At 40.9% G+C, this 16,866-nt stretch overlaps 1 protein-coding gene across 2 annotated transcripts; it reads right to left on the bottom strand.

Annotated features, from left to right (window-relative positions):
• Positions 1–597: 597 nt before the first annotated feature.
• INPP5K (inositol polyphosphate-5-phosphatase K) lies at positions 598–16,804 on the bottom strand. Of its 2 annotated transcripts, XM_052689164.1 has the most exons (13): positions 16,629–16,804; positions 14,024–14,131; positions 13,722–13,830; positions 10,987–11,103; positions 10,550–10,722; positions 9,607–9,718; positions 8,977–9,086; positions 8,375–8,401; positions 6,557–6,749; positions 6,185–6,322; positions 5,595–5,678; positions 4,277–4,381; positions 598–3,250 (listed from the first exon to the last, which is right to left on the bottom strand). In XM_052689164.1, exons 1-13 carry the CDS (start codon positions 16,679–16,681, stop codon positions 3,152–3,154), a joined length of 1,428 nt encoding a protein of 475 aa, XP_052545124.1. In that variant the 5' UTR covers positions 16,682–16,804; the 3' UTR covers positions 598–3,151. The 2 variants fall into 2 exon arrangements, with proteins under 2 accessions (XP_052545124.1, XP_052545125.1); XM_052689165.1 differs by lacking the exon at positions 8,375–8,401.
• Between the last annotated feature and the right edge of the window lie 62 nt (positions 16,805–16,866).

The following is a 16,866-nucleotide window of genomic DNA, read 5'->3' as shown; positions in this document are numbered from 1 at the left end:
CCATTCCTAAGAGTCAAAACAGCAATTGAAGTGGTTTGAGAGTTTTTACAAGGAAAATATCAAAACCTCAGCAATCAAAACCTCAGGGAACAAAGCAGTGAGCTGTAATAGATCTAAGAATGCTTCGTGAGAAGCAACTGTAATCGATTCCTTCTTTTCTTTGTTTCCCCCCAGCAAAACCGCACTTTAATTTTTGTCTTTCACTGTGCCATTCTCAACTATCTCTCATTCCACTCCTCCCCATTGGCCTCTTCCATGAGACCATACACTAAGAGAAACTGTGGAAACAAACATGCAGCTTACTTTCAACAACTCCATATTTCGCTGCCTCCCATTAGAAGACCAAAACTGTTTCCAGTATCTGTATGTGCAAGCATACATCCATAGCTATAATCACGAGTTGCACTCACACAAACAAGGACAGTATTTGTCTTTGGCCTTTTTCAGTCCAAAGCCCTACAGCATGTATTACTGAAGTACTACTGTGCATGAACATTAAACACCACCAAAGTATCTTGGAGAAAGACCACCACGCATAGAATTCATTCTTCCCACCCAAACCAATGACCTTGTTCTCAAATTAATTGAGGCCGCGTAGAACATTTCACTGCCAGGATTTATTTTAGTCGTACATGAAAAGAAAACACGAGTATAAAAACATTTCCAGTGGTCATAACATCCAATCAAAGGTGCTTTAAAAAAAAAGGTAAATTTTGCTAGAAATTGCATCATTACAGGTCATGGAATAATCAGAAAAGCTACCATAGGTAACAGCAGTAAGTGTGCACAACACTTAAGAAAGAAGTGAGCGGCTCTGTGCAGCATCCTACGACACACAAGAAGATTCAATCACAGCAGCTGAGGGCATTTTCAGTCAAGTCCTGTGGTGCAAAGGATTAGTTTACAAAATGCAGCTTCTCTCTCCAGTGACTGAGAGTTACCAGCTCTCATACAACATTAAGGAGCTTGAGTTTCTCGCCCGTGCAAAGCGGCTGCACAGCTCCGCCTCTGCGCTGCTCGTGAATGGCAGATGCACCCTGATCAGAAGAAACTGGATTTTGGTCCACAATAAATCACCAGCAGTGGTCTGGAATTCAAAGACCACAGCTCTTTCAGCTCTCCACGGGGTTCTCCTTGCATAGATCTCAGTATTACGGTTACGCAAGCAAAAAAAATCAGAAGCAGAGTATCAACCCAAACCTGCATCTGACTTGCACTTCAGTAGGGATTTGTCTGATGCTGTAATTGCCATGAAAAGTCACGGATTTGCAGAATTTAGTGCAAAACAAATTCTTTTAGATCTGCTACAAACGTGAAAACGGTTTCTAACATTGTTCCAAAGTGTAACAGGAATGTACAAACTGTAAACCTCAAGGCAGTTTTAATCCATGCAATCAACACTGTATCTTCTGAACCTGCCCTACTCATTTCAACTGGAAATAGTTCCCAATACCAAGCATTACACAGAGGTGCAACTAAAATTTACAGAGGCTAGGTGCTCTTAATCCCCAAACTACAGCAATCTCGCTTGTTTACTCATCTTCCAGCTCCCAAAGCACACAGACTCTGGGACAGCAGAAGATTTCAGACAGTGAACAATAGAAGCAATTGCAAAAGCATTTTCACATCAAGGTATTCATTTTCTCTCTCAAAAAGAATCCTAACAAAAAGAGCTAAGACTTTTTAAGAAAGAGCATAACATAGAATCCATTCAGTTCTGAAGCAGTACTCCACAAAACACACCAGCATCCTTTGCTTCACTGTTCCATTTGAACTGAATTTCCTTTTCCACCCATAACCAACAAGACAGTGATTAGCAGCTACCTGTACTTACCATGCTCAGCAGCTGAAAGCTGCATACCAAGAAAATGAGAGACTAACAAGTGCTCTGAGATTCTGAGGAATGTTGGTGTGCCTTCTATCCTTCCCCAAGATCCCTATTTCCTCATTGACAAACACAAACTGCTTTTCAGGTTCTTAACAGCACTCGGTCTTTTTCATTCTGTTTCCATCCTTAAGTGCACAGGATACATTCACGTCTAAGCACCAATAAGAAAACCAATTTTGCAGCCTGACTGCTAACATTTGGAGTTTAACAATTTTTTGTCAGCACAGATTATGCCATAAGGAAGAATTCACTCCACGGAAATTTGCCATTTGTGTAAGCCCTGCAGTGTTGCAGCAGCAGTGTGTCACAGTATTAGCAGGGCAGAACCAAAATACGACTTCAGCTTTCTAACTGTGACAGCAGAGAAGAGTCAGGGTAGTGTGATGTTCAGCAGCTCTGCCAACAAATGCTTCACAAACTGTGATCTGCTCACCTTTGCTACAGCATTTCTCAACTGAAGCAATTTCTTTCAGAAATTTTGGGAACCTGCTAACCCTGAGGCAGGGACAACTATAAAAGTTCTTTTACATGACCTTCTTAAATCAGAGGGAGGAAAGGAACAGGCAAATTGTTGAATTATTTTGTAAAGAAGAACTGCCCCCTCACAAACCTACACAAAAGGTGTGTTTTGATAAATTGGTCTCAAGCTGGAAAAATTAAATCAATAAGGTATCAATAAGGCATAAAGAAGAGGGATCTGCTACAGAAGGAAAACGTACATCCTCCAAATATTGAGTTGCATGACTTGTTACCACGTGTTTCCCAAAAGGTAATTAGTTTACATTTAAAAGTCAAATAAAAATTTAAAATAAACTAGCTAGCCATATCTAATAAATAACTTTTAAATAACTTCATTTTCAACTTAAAAATTGGAAATCAGTGATTAAGCAGTTATAGCTTAGGGAATATATTATATCGTAAATAAAATATCCTCTACAAAAATAAAAATAGGCCTAAAAACTTATAACAGAATGCAGCCTGCTTAGGATAAGCATTGGATTAAAAACATCTCAAATCACACAGCATTCACTGGGTGCTATTTGTACAATTCCTATTCACTGCAAGAGTTACTTTCACTGTAACAGTAAAAATATCTGCATCCACAATTAATTTTCTTCTATGAGCTTATTCAGTTTCCAAACAGCCCTACCTGTCTCACTTGCACTGTCTTACTCCATCTTCTAAGAGTAAAAGCTTATAATCATTAAGACATTAAGAATCATCTGACTCCTGAATCAGGACTATTAAACGTCCCTTCTGACTTCAGAACTCATTGTGAGGTTCTAGATTGTCAGGTTTTTGCACCCAAGCATTCTCTTCCTGGGCTGGATCCTTTCCTATTAATGTTCTGTTTGGCTGAATCTAGAAGAAAAACAACAGTTAGAACAAGAGGTTAACACAGCACAGAACAACACAGTGTTTCTGAACATCAGTATGTTATCACATAACACATCCTACATACCTGCTAGAAACTAAGATAACCAGAAGTGATGCACGTAGGCAGAAATTACAAAACTTAAAAAAAGGTAGTGAAGAAACTCATTTGAGATATAAAAACATTAAGCATCACGAAAAAGGAAAGGCAACCTAAATGATTTAGTTTCTAATATGGTGTGCTTCTAATATGGTCCACGTATGTCCACAACCATGCTATAGTCTGCAGCAGTTCTTCAGCTCAGAGACAGTTGAAACACCAGACTCTCTAAAGTTTTTTACCAGTATATAGAGTAAAACATGAACAGCAACCCTGAGATTTACCAGCCAGCCCAGCAGCTTTCATTAGTATATCCCTTTGGGGCACAGTGTCATAGCCTTCTCAATCTGCTTCATCCAGCAACAATGCACAACTTCCATTTCAACCATCGTATGACACATCAGCACAGCCCCAGCAGCATGGGAAATTGTGCACACACAAGACAATTTTGGCAAAGAGTAGAAGCAAAATTTTGGCTCGCTTAGAAGAAACAATGATTGACCACTTCATTTATTCTATTAAGGTCAAATCATCCTTTCAAAAATAAAACAAGTCCTGTTTAATAAATAACCTGACTTCCAACTGTCCTGCCCTCCCCAGCTTTAAGTGGCACAGGAAGCACATCTGTACAAGTCTGCCACAGAAAGCAGCACAAGGAGTTCACTTGTGGTCTGTCAGAAACTCGGCAGCACTGAGATGAGCTCTCATCTTTACATTTAACTGACAGAACCTCAAGTTCCAAAAAATGAAAGCTGAGAAAGCTGTCTTATTACATTTCCATTATAGCTTTTTGCAATTACTGCTGCTGCCATTCCTCTATGTTAAGCAGCTGTACACATCTATGTCCAGATGTACAGAAAGGAAAAGAAATAAGAATTCCAATCACAGTTAATCAGAACTTCCCAATATATTACCTGAAAAGGCTGGCTGATACCAACTATCGACTGCAAATTATTGCTGTAATAACAAAGCAAAAATTCTCCTCCCACATCAGGTATTTCTGCAGCACTCATGTAAACCTGTCAACAAGAATAAGAATAGAGGCAACGTGAAATTGCCACAGAGAAAGCAACTTTCAAAACAGCAGTCTCTGCCTTTCAGGACACAGTAAAATTTTAGTGTTGATAAGCAAATTTTTAAACATAAGCTAAAAAGGACAAATAACTCTGAAACCGTTTGAAAGAAAGGGAATATCCTTCACCATGTTAGCAAGCTGCCTTGGCTCTGCAAGAAAGGAGAAAGTCAAGAGTTGTTGTAAGAGAAGGGGCAAAGCCATATAAGCAGCACTGAAGGAGGTGACCTGCCTCCCTGTGGCAATGAGGGTTACATGAACAAGAGCAATGCACCACCTCAGCTCGTAGTTCCCTAAAGACTTGTGCTTCCTGAACTGCAGCCCACGGTGTTCTGCTAACATAACATTTACAGTGCTCAGATTTATAAGCTTAGCAATGTGAAAGCAAGATGAGAGAAATTTTGAGAGTCAGAACACCGATTCAAATACGAGGCAATTTGGGTTCTTATTCAAAACTTGATTGTTAACTTATGCAACCTCTGGTGAGAAATAACTGCTTTCCGTTACTGGAGGCTGATTGTGCCTCAAAAATTAAATTCCTGTTTATGTGGAAAAGTACCAGTGGAAACAGGTCATCTGTACTCCAGATACATTTGGGTGCTTGTTTACTACTCACTTTTTAAATCACTTAATGGAATCGTAACTAGAAAGCTACATAATAGACAGAAGTTCTTAACAGGGGCCAAAGCACTCAGAAGCCAAAATGAAGAGAAGTCTAAGAGACACTGATCTGTAGCTCTGTTAGATACCTGCAACTACTTGTGTCTGCTGAATTAGGTACTTAACATGGTAATAAAAAATATCACATGGTAAGTATTTAAGATCTTTAAGAAGCTTTGAAAAATCACATGAAAAAAAGGTCAGTTACTTGTTTCAGTGGGAGAAATAGATCAAAATATGGCATGACATAGTAGGATGCAATATAATTAAAAGCTACCACAGATAATTATTTTCATCAGTTACTGTAAACACTAAGAGCAGATCTGAGAACAGATGCTGGACTACCTAACTATTACGAAGAAATAAGAGGTATTTTAAACAGTAACTTTGTATGTTTGACTGGAAAGGAAGAGAAGAAAATCCTGAAGAAGGGGATATGGAACAAAAAGACCCTTGAACACTCCTCTGAAAGGAACTGCATTAGAAAGAGATGTAATTACTTGTTTACTGTCTTCGTTAGAAGAAATTTCATCATCTTCTACCCAAGCATAAGTAACGTAGTCATTCGCATGCCTGAAAGTCACCTGTGAAGGAAGACACAAACCATCAGCCCTCTGAAGGAGTCACAAAACAGACTGCATGGGAAACTCCAAGATGCAAGATACAGATCTATTGCTTCACTGGAGCAGTTAGAACACTTTGCTTTTAAGACGAAAACATTTCTGGGGTATGCAGAGGTCTTTAGTTTATGAAAAGATGTGGACTGTCTGTTCTCACTTTCACTGACACTTCCTTCTCTCCTGTAGAAATCTTTTAAACTTCAGGCACCAGAAGGCAATTCTTCCTTACAGTTTTTGTCAACCATTACTTAATCAAAACCCACGTTATCTTAGCAGATAATTGAAAGAGTGGGAAAAAGTCCACATTCATCTAGATAGGCAACCAAACGCTCGCTTACAGAGCTATCAGCAATTAAGGACACATGACTATTATTTTGAGAGTTTTCCACAGTGTCCTGTGCCAAAAGATTATCAACTTCTTCCTCCATACTCACCACCTTCATTAGAGAGTCACGCTGCTGTAACATTACCTTGAAGAGTCCAATCCAGTCCCAAGCACTGCTCGGGAATCCAGGCACTGCAGAATAGCTGATGAGAACATCGTGTTCTGCACTCCACTCACCCTCAGGACTCAGTGTGACCAAAGGATCTGATAGAAGAGGCTTCAACTAGACAAGAAAACCAAATTTACAGTCAGCCAAGTCCTGTCTGCCTTTCAGTCATTCCATTCAAGTTACTCTCTGCAACATTTGCTGTGATATTCTTAACTGAACAGGAATAGCCTGATAGCAATTTGCTGCCTTCGCTTTAATTGCAGAGACTAGGCCTTGCAAATTGTAGGAAAACAGCTTTTGTAGGTAAGATTTAAACTTTAAAAAACAAACAAACAAAAGGAACAGCACCTCCAGCCCAAAAGTTCCTGTAACAGGTTTGTGATCGCTGATGCCATAGCTCATGTGACTGATATAGTTATTTAATGTAACAGAAATGGTCTGCTCTTCTTCAGAGAAATCATCTTCTTTCAATGCACGCTGGCAGAGACTTTTCACTCTCCAAAGAATTCTATCAGTCCACGCTGGCTTTCTTTTCTTCTCACTGCAGAAATGAGAGTACAAAAGTGAAATGAGAAGAAAAAGCAGCTGCCAAAAGCTAAATCTACTCATAGCTGGAAAGACTGTCAGATGAGTATTAATATAAGGAGGCAATCATGTCCAGGCTTCATTTTACAGCTCTGTTCAACATGCTTTACAACTAACAATTCTTTAATTTGAATGCAACTCCACATACAGGAGATAAGTTTCACAGGATTATGAGAGGAGTAAAATGAAGGGGAGAAGTGCATTCCAACGGGTTAGTCAGCTTCATATGGGAAATGATACTTTCTCCTAAGAGACTCCCTGAGAACATGCAAGAACACTGAGATGATACAATGACTGCCATAAGGTTCAGCTATGCAGCCATTCTGAAGAAAAGGGCACAACTTTAAAGATGTAGGGTCTGAACTATATTTGAAATTGTTCAGAATTGTTGAGAACAACTGAAAACTAGAACTGGACAAGTTTTAGGTACCTGACATTAATCATATGTGACTGTAGTATGGTACACCTGTACCAGACAGTATTTCAGATCTCCAAGCTACTGCTGTCCCATTACAAGAAGCTGGAAAGATCCCGTAACTAATAAAACTGTGTCTGTAACTGCAATATACATCAAACTGCAATCATAATTCAGAGTTTCCTTTTATACCATATCAATAACAACAGAAGACATGAGACTTTCGTGGTTCTCTCTGTAGTGGAAGCCTTAACAGCAACTCTCTGTATGGATGTATCACTTCAAATTGAAATGGAGAAAAGATCATACCCTATGGAAGAGGAATTAGAATGGGCTGGATTGAATTATAAGTGTTAATGAGCAGGATGTGTAAGGACAACTGTCAGTTTAATATCTTCAAATATCAGAATCATCATAAAGTGAAAATAACATCTGGTTCAATATTCAACACACTTTTTTATTTTTAAAGCCTTTCTCATATAAGAAGTCAAATTCACCTTTAAAAAGGTGGTAAGATCTTAAATGAGTGAGGGGCTGTACCCAGTCATGTCAGTAATTCAATAAACCGACAGAAATCTTTATGAGATGCCATCTGTCTGCTCTGCTGTGCAAGAAAATACCAGAAGAACAGCTCAAGTTAACACACACCCTGTGTTAGAGAAAAATGGCACTTTAGGAGGGAAAGAAAAACTCAACATCCACACTGAGAAAGTATGGAAGATAACAAAATACCGTGTGCTTCATATAGAGCATTTCTCAGTGATACTGAAAAGAGACAAGTGACCAGCTCTCACACAGCACACATAAGCATTCTTCTTCTTCTTCTTCCTCAAATAAACTAACACAGGGATCTGGCTGTGAATCACTCTAAGAATTTCGAGGTTTGGATTTCTACGCATGTTTTTTGTTGTCTGAATTTATTTCTGGTTCCATTATCTCTTCACAAAATGTCTTTGGGTCCAAATGAGTGAATTCCCAAGCTTACAGGCAGCAGCAGAGCAGACAACACTATGGCTTTCAGACAGGCTCAGAAAATCCCTGCAGAAAATCAGCTGTCATCTGATTTTCAAATATTTCATAAAAATCAAACCAAAAGCTCAGAAGGAGCGTTGTTTTGATTCTGAAATATTTACAAATCTATGAAATCCAGAAGGTTATCTTCTTACTTAAACCAAAACAGGGACTTCTGCTCTCTGGAAATAAAGAAATACGTCAGTACAAGAAAATCTCTGTTTGGACAGGAACTTATCCTTCTGTTGAAACACGAGGCTAATATCTCACCACAAATATTAGTACTATGGAAACTTAAAATAATCCATTTCACACCTTAAAATTATTTGTAAAGACACATTTACATTAATTTTCAAATGCCAGCAGTAACGAGTGAAAGGCTTAAGCAGGGAAGGAAAAAAAAACCTGCAGATTATTATTCTTCCCCTTTTCTTTTTTTTTTTTTTTTTTTTATAACCAAAGGGTGCTTTTAACACTCAAGAAAACAAAAACTGCATAACCGAGTAGCAGTTTGCCCTGTTCACCTAGCCTTTCTGAAAAGGATTCACTCCTGCTTCCCTTATGTGATAGCAGATTTAAGCTTCTTCAGAAACATTTCACATTTGCCCACATGTTAAGCCAAACAGAACAGAAGCTCAACAGCTTCACATAATCAGCATACTCAGGAAATTCAGGCTTGCTTAGCATGGTTGTTGTGACCAAAGCTCTTTATTCATTCTAATACTCCATGTCTGAACACATCTTTCTGTGCTTTTACCTTGTATCATACACATCCGAATGAAGGTCAAACTTGTAGGTGGGTTTAAACTGCAGAGGACCCTCTATGAATTCCTGAAGAAATGCTTCCTTCTTTTTTGCCATATTTAACTGCAGAAATAAAATTTTAAAGTTATGGTTAAAAATCAGAGCCAAAAGATTATTTGAAAAGGTCCTGAGAAAGCATTTTCCAAGAACTGAACATCTCAGTCAGTACATCACACTTGGAAAAGTAAATTCAGAAGCGTCCATTTGTTACTGCCAGAAGTCTTGACACGATCTGTTTAGAAGTTTCTAATTCATTCCAGAATAAGAGTCTCTTAAAGATAATTCTTGGGAGCAGAAGAAAGGAGAAATTGATGTGAAGAACAATTTACAGGCCGTGAAGATAAGGAAAAAAACCTCAGCCAAACAGGAAATTAGGAGTAGGAAATTAAAAGCATAAAAAGTTTGCAGTTAATTGAGGCTTACGACTGAGAATGAACCGGCAGTTCAGCTGTTCCACTTCACGACTACTCAGAATTTGTCTTTTTGAATAGAAATTAGAAACTCGAGAGCTAACGTTAATGACTGCATTGCATTTGTATCCATTTGACCACAGTAATAAGAACACAGCAATTAAGAAGCATACCTGGTCCTTCTCCCACAGCAGATTGTATCGCTTGCTGTTTATCGATTCTCGCACAAAATGAATGCCATAATCTGCTATTCGGAAGTTGAGATCTCCAAACCAGAAGAGAACACTAAACAAGCAAACAACCACAGCAGGTCTGTAGGAATTCATTAACTAAGGGAAGAATTCAATAGGACATAAACCATAATGCTAATTAGGTGCTCTAATCACTTAGATTACTTAACCTGAACAGCACAAACACAAACATTAAGTTATAGATAAGCTTCCAGAGGTACAGCCTGCTAAACAAGAAATTCAAAGGAACTGGAACAGCCAATTAAGCCCTTTGCATTCCTGCTGCTTGCTCAATACTGCCCACATATTACCTTATCCCAAGCACCCTAATGACTTACGTATCTATTAGAAACAGATTTAGAATTCAATTTTCACAGTAAGTAAAATAAGTAACAAAATTCGTGACCTGTTCACTGCATGGCAACGTTAATCTGGAGCACCTTGGGAAAGCAGGTGTTCTGCAGCTATTAGGAAGGAAAGCAGTTACTATGTAGCACTGCAGCGTACCAACAGCAACGCTTCAGACAACAGGAAAGGCGTCAATTCAAATAAACAAAGACCTCTTAGGAAATCCCCACTGCTATTGTTTCACCCAGGGGCTGGGATTCCACATTCAATGCCACAGAAACAAAACTGAAATTTAACATTTGTACTTTCTTACACGATGAAACGAGGTGTTATGAAACCTGCCCACGGGCACCATCAAGAGAATGAAGCAGAATTATCAAACACATACTGGGAGAGGAGAACTAATGATTTTTAAACTCATGTTTCATGCATGTTTACCTGATTTTAGTGAACTCATTAATAATTAAATTGCTAAACCTACAGAGGCACTTTTAAGAGATGAATACAACACAGACAGAATACTGTCAGAGCGACTCACTCGTGATCCAATGTACTTGGAATATTCTCTTCTTCAAACTGCATTTCCAGAATTTTTTCAAAGTCATCCAGCCGCTGCTCTGTGTTCTCCATGTGTGCTGGCAGATGGCAGTTTATGAAACAAACTGTACGGCCATAGAGGGACATCCGGATGGTGACTCCTCCTTTGTTCCCCTGGAACACAGAAGATCAACAACGCTGTCCAAAACTACAGTCAGCACCTGCAAACACAACTGTTAACTCCACGTGTAAAATTTCACATCCCTCTATTTCGATTTAAATGAATACAATTTCTTTCTACATAAGTTGTTGTGTGTCAGTAATAAACTGGCGAAATATTATGGTCTGTGCTGAACATCAGCTTCGAACCGCCAAGCCATTCAGAGGTACGAAGCACCATAAGGAATCAGTGAAATTCAATAGTGAGTATTTCTTTACCCAGTATCCATACAGGCCCGTGCGTGTGTAGTGGGTGTGAACGTCCCGTACGAAAGGAAGATGAGCATGCTTCACAAAGACCAGCAGCAGCAATCCCTGCATGCGGACGGAGGAGAGCTGTGGAAGATACAAAATGGTCATTTCATTTCCCAGAGGGGTTTGAAACTCTTTGGATGTACTTCCTAGAGCTGTTAGGTAAAGCACACCAGAGCAGAAGTCGTGCGGCCCTTGCACCAAGCCTGGCCGTGGCACTGTGATGCTGTACAGGGAGATGCATTTCACTGCTGTGAAGCACACATTCTTATGGTAGACTGTCATAAACAACTTCTGATCAATCTCTCACTTAGCCTTAGTGTGTTATACAGCAAATTTGAACTCCAACCACTATTTGCCCATACATTTCTAAAGACTGCCCCACCACCTCCTCTCTCCCTCTTTACTCATCCCGTTCATTAACACAAACAAATCCTTCTCTTTTCACCCGTGATCTTAACAGTGCACGCCTGCAAGTCCTCCAGGAGAAGAAAGTTGTTAAATGCCATTGAAATACCCAGAAGGCACAGCAGTAACTTCTAGGCATCCACAAAAACTCTGAGTGTACAGAGTGTTAACTCTTGCATGCAATGGCCTGAAGAAAACAATTCACTGAACACTTCCAAAGCAAAGATGCTCAACTAGCAGCTGTTATTTCAGCTTTAAACTAGAGGTATGGTTGCCTTTTTTGTTTGTTTGCTTTGTGGTTTTTTTTTGATGAAGGCAGTCAAATGGAGCTGACCATTAAAAATTGATAAACTTGAGCTGTATGATATTCCTGGCAGGAGACACAGAACTCCGTTTAAGTATTTGCTTTAATGATAACCATACAATTGAAACTAAAAGGCACTGAAATTTATTAATTGCACTTCAATTTTGTATTGGCTGAACTTAGAGAAAGACTACATTACCTAAAAACTGATCTTAAGACCAACAGCAGAACTTCAGGAGAAGTGCACCAATTGGATCTAAAATTTACTACAGAGTCCCTTCATTCTGTGCCTCCTCATCTATGCTGCTCAATGACTTCTGAACACATGCTACCATTTGCATTGTCCTTGAACCCAATGAAATACTAACCATAAATACTGAAATGATGAATCACAATTAATAGGTAGCAAAAATATCAGACATAAGGTATAAGCACTCGTTGCCTTTACATAATTACATGCATGAGACACAAAATCTTTCAGCCCCTCTCAAGGAGAGATCTTGTCCACAAGCTCAGCTCCATCTGTTTTCCAAAGCTCAGTGTTTCTTTGCTATATTTGTCCCCAAACACTCCTCAGGACCAACAGACCATCACAGAACAGGTAACCACCCCCCTGTAAATCAGCCCACTTCCAGATGAGTCCTGCATAAGCTCTCCTACCCCCCTGTTTGGTTTCCAACTGGCCTGCCAGTAACACGGGAGCCATGTCCATGACCTAGCTCACCTCATTATTAGGGCTAATCCTGTCCTGCTGAAAGCCATTAGGTGGCAGCATTAGTGTGTCCAGAGTGCTGCATTCACAAATTAAAATTCAAAACCAACCACGCATGCCACTGGGAATTCTATTCAACTGTACACAGGGCCTGAACGTCAGCCTGCAGCCAGCTTCTGAAAGGTTATCAGCAGTGACTTATGCTGCAATGAACTGTGCTTTCTTTTCTTTTTCTAATTCCCAATGGGTCCTTTGTTTTGTTTAATTAAGAGTTAAAAGATTTGAGTAACTACTGAGTCTGATTAGCGTGCAGATAATATAATAATCTCAGCAAAATCACTCTAAAATAATGCTTGATTTAGAAAACCAGTAAACCATTCAAAGGGTTTTGATCTCTATTTATTAGAGATATTCAGGATATCCTCCTACACTTACTGTTCACATAGCTGAAACACCAGCATTTTAGCTGATCTTATGCCCCATGTTCTACCACAAAATCTTGCTATTTAAACTACCACATGGTATCATCAGTTGAAGTAAAGCCTTCAGAATAATCTATATTCTTGTTAAAATCCTGTTTCTACTTATTTGCAATCAATTCTCACCTGCAAAGAAGTTGGGGGAAAAAAGAAAAAGAAGAAACCTTACCAATCTTAATGAAAATCACTGCCACTGCTTGGGATACTTATAGTGAAAGCAGGTATTAAGCAGAATACATCAGAAGCATCACAACACACTTCCCCAGTATTGCACAGATCAACAAAAATACTACGAATAAGAGAGAGAGAGATGTTGTGGCCACAAGAAATATGCTGTTGATTGTATGCTTACAATTCATGTGATTGTAAGCAATCTTCACTTCTCTGCCCCTTGAGAATGTATTCTCATTATGATGTTCTTCTACTCATCACATGCTTCAACAGCAATTAAACTGGACATTGCCAGTGTATTCGAACAGCTGACCTGCAAAAGCATCAAAGCTGCCCAACTGTTCCAAATGAGAAATGAAGAACTAAGCCCAATTTTCGCTGCTAAAATTAGAGACATGATTATTACTAATAGAGACCTTTTTTAAATGCCTTTATCAATAAACCAGAAAAACATGAGAGTCTGTCAGAGAAACATTTCCAACATTCACCTACAGATATGACTGATACCTGCAAAAGACACCATCAACTTATCTTTTATGGATAAGAATGAATTTGAGGGGGGAAAAATAGATTAAATGAAACCAGGGAAAACATTTTCTTTCACTGCTGCAACAGTTAAGAGAATTACCTTGATATATCCCAGTGGAGACAGCACAGACATGAAGAAAATGCTCCACGGATCATCAAATGCCAAGTCAGACAGAAAATTTGTGATTCTCGAGTTCACTTCCTGTAAGCTGAATACATCAAGATTACTTTTCCTGCACTGACTTCTTTACAACATGCTGAATTCTGGCTAACACACATCAAAATGAACATGCTCTTGGTGCCAACAAAGCATCTCTCTTCTAAGTCAGTGACTCTACTGCAGAAAGTCAATTTTGCAGTAAACTCACAACGTAAGTTAACATTACTTTAACATTTACTTACCCTATAACATACATATCCATAGCTGGGCTCAGGGAATCGAGCTGAAGTAAACTGCTGACATCAGGAGGTGGAGAAGCTGTGCCCACATTCCAGGTCACTAAATGTAGTCTACAAACAAACAACATCACAGAAAACCAGTGCTAAAACTGAAATGCAAACAGAATTTCTACTGATAGAGAACTGTATTTATTAACCAGCATTCAAACCGACACAAAGCTGAAAACGCCAAGACAACCAACTGGAGGGAACGTAACCTGAATTCTCGCCACTTGTCCTTCATTTTTTTCCCCCAGATAAGGAAAGCTTCATCTAGAGTGCGAGACACTTCTTCGTGCACCTCGTCATCGGAGCTGATGTCCTCTACACAAGCCATCAGCTGGGCCACGCGCTGCCGCAGCTGCAGGCGGCCGCTGGACCCTGTGCTGCTGACACTCGCGGAACGGCTGCGGAAGGGGTGCAGGCTTTCTAAATCATGCAGGGAAAGGGCTGCTGAGTCCTGAAATGCATCTTCGCTACCAAAGGATGCCATTTGCTCAAGAGAAAGTAACTAAGCTCTGAAGCTCCAGCCCATTCAGATCCTCGCTGTAAAGGAGGCAGAAGGCTAAGGGTCTTTCAGATCAAGCTTTCGCTCATGTGAAATTCAGCATTCTTCTCGTGCAGGAGGAGAAATGCAGATGTGGCACCGTAGCACTATCACCACACTCAAAGGCTTGTTACAAAAGCTGCAGCCACATCCTACCTCACACACCGAATTGTTTCCCCCTAGTAGATTTAATGTGGTTAATTCTATAAGCTCAAGATTTAAAAGAACTTACTGTTGCTTTGAATCGATCACGTGCCTTCACCCGCAGGTTAGTACAAACATAATCTCCAGCTTCCAAGTATCAAGCACACACTTCCAACCAAAAGCAAACTTGCTGCTCCTCTCAACTACCATCAAAACACACGTATTCTGGTTCTGTTTTCAGTAAGATGGTAATTTTTATTATCAGAGCTTTTAAAAAGGAATTCACTTTACCATCAGTTTCATTACAAATGAACCTTAAAAAAATATATACATATATACACACACACTAAGACGTTTACCATCTGCCTTAAAGGACCCTACAAACACTGCTAGAAGGTTAAATAATGAATCCCAAAATGACACCCCTTATTAGAGCAGTATTTTTATGTCCCGCTCGACTTCCCACTCAAGGTGACACACAGCATATGTGGAAGAGACCTCGCGTCCCTCACTGAGCCAATGAGCCACAGTTCCTCTCCACAACAGTTTCTCTTTATATGCCACAGTCAGCCAAAAGCTATTCTAGAACAAATTCCTCATGGAAAAAAAAAAAAAAAGGTCAGTAACGCTGCAGACCTCATCCTGCTGTCAAAGAGATGTACCTCTGGGGAACTCTGTCAATTAATTTCTTCAGATAATTATCTGAGGAAACAAAACTGAATTAACGCTTCAGCCACCAGTCATTATAGGTGGAAATTCAATTCAAAACGTCCAGTATCCACACTAGGAATAAGAATCACAGAACCATAGAAAGGTTTCGGTTGGAAGGGACTCCAAGGATCATCAAGTTCCAACCCCCTGCCACGCACAGGGCCACCATCCTCCAGACCTGGTACCAGTGGAGGCTGCCTAAGGCTCCATCCAATCTGGCCTTGAACACCTCCAGGGATGGGGCATCCACAGCCTCTCTGGGCTCCTGTTCCAGCACCTCACCACTCTCCCTCTCTATGAAGAACTTCCCCTGACATCCAATCTAAACATTCCCTCCTTGAGCTTGAAACCATTAAAGAACACGAGAAAGACTATAGCAAAAGTTTCAAGTACGTCCTTATATGAAAACTCACTTTCATTGTAGATCAGGACTACACACGCAGGAAAAACGTACGGTTAAGATTGCATGCACCTCTGCGAGGCAATTAACCGTGAGCATCCCCAGGGCTGGATCTGCTGTGTGAGCAGATACACAGCACACACGGACCTTCCCACAGGGAAGGCAGCACCCAAAGCCCCGTGAGCTGTTGGAGCACGAGCAAGGAGCCAAGGCAGCACGCATCGTCCCCAACTCCTGCAACGATCAAACAGCACAGCTTTCTTTAGCCTAAACGCTATGCTAGGGGGAGTCTTAACACCTCCAAGTAAACGGTTGCGGGGTTGTTTCTTTCCCCTGTTTTTAGAAATATTTTTCCTCTCACGGGTAGCCACTCAAATACCCTTTCAGCAGAAGCTCTCTTTAGCCACAAGTCACCAACAAGACGCAGTGAAAGGCAGAGCTCTCCTCACGCCCTGTCCTCACAGCGCCGAGCCCCGCGCTCCTCACACGCCGCTTTCCCGCCTTCCCGCCCCGGACCCCCACTGCTCACCGCCCCCCCCCCCCCCCCCCCCCCCCCCCCCCCCCCCCCCCAGCCCTTTCCATCCCCAACCTTTTCAAATCAGCTTTTCTGCTGTATTTCATGTGACCGCATAACCCCCCCAAGCCCTGTAACTCTCTGTTAAGAAGCACGATTCGCTAATTCTGAGGTAATTAACTAAAGACTTAACTACTTTTCTCCCGAAAAGCCGCACTCGGATACTCGCCCCCCCACCACCCAAAGCGCTCACCTCAGTTCTCTCACAGCGTCTCGCTGCGTCGAAGAATGCTGCACCGATTCCATGCCCGTCGCCGCCGCCAGGGATCCGGTCTGGAAGCGCTCCGAGGGGCACCGGGAAGCTGCCGGCCTCCCCCGGCCCAGCGCGGGGCCTCCGCCGCCGCCCCGCTGCCTCAGCGCTCCTCTGGGCTCCTATTGGCCCGCGTGACGGGGAAGGGCGGGGCCGGGACAGCGCCACGGCTTGCGGGAGC

The sequence above is a fragment of the Tympanuchus pallidicinctus genome, unplaced genomic scaffold (assembly GCF_026119805.1).
Source record: "Tympanuchus pallidicinctus isolate F22 unplaced genomic scaffold, pur_lepc_1.0 scaffold24, whole genome shotgun sequence".
NCBI classification, from domain to species: Eukaryota; Metazoa; Chordata; class Aves; order Galliformes; family Phasianidae; genus Tympanuchus; species Tympanuchus pallidicinctus.
Note: the sequence above shows the minus strand (reverse complement) of the source record. Positions and strands in the feature narration are given on the sequence as shown.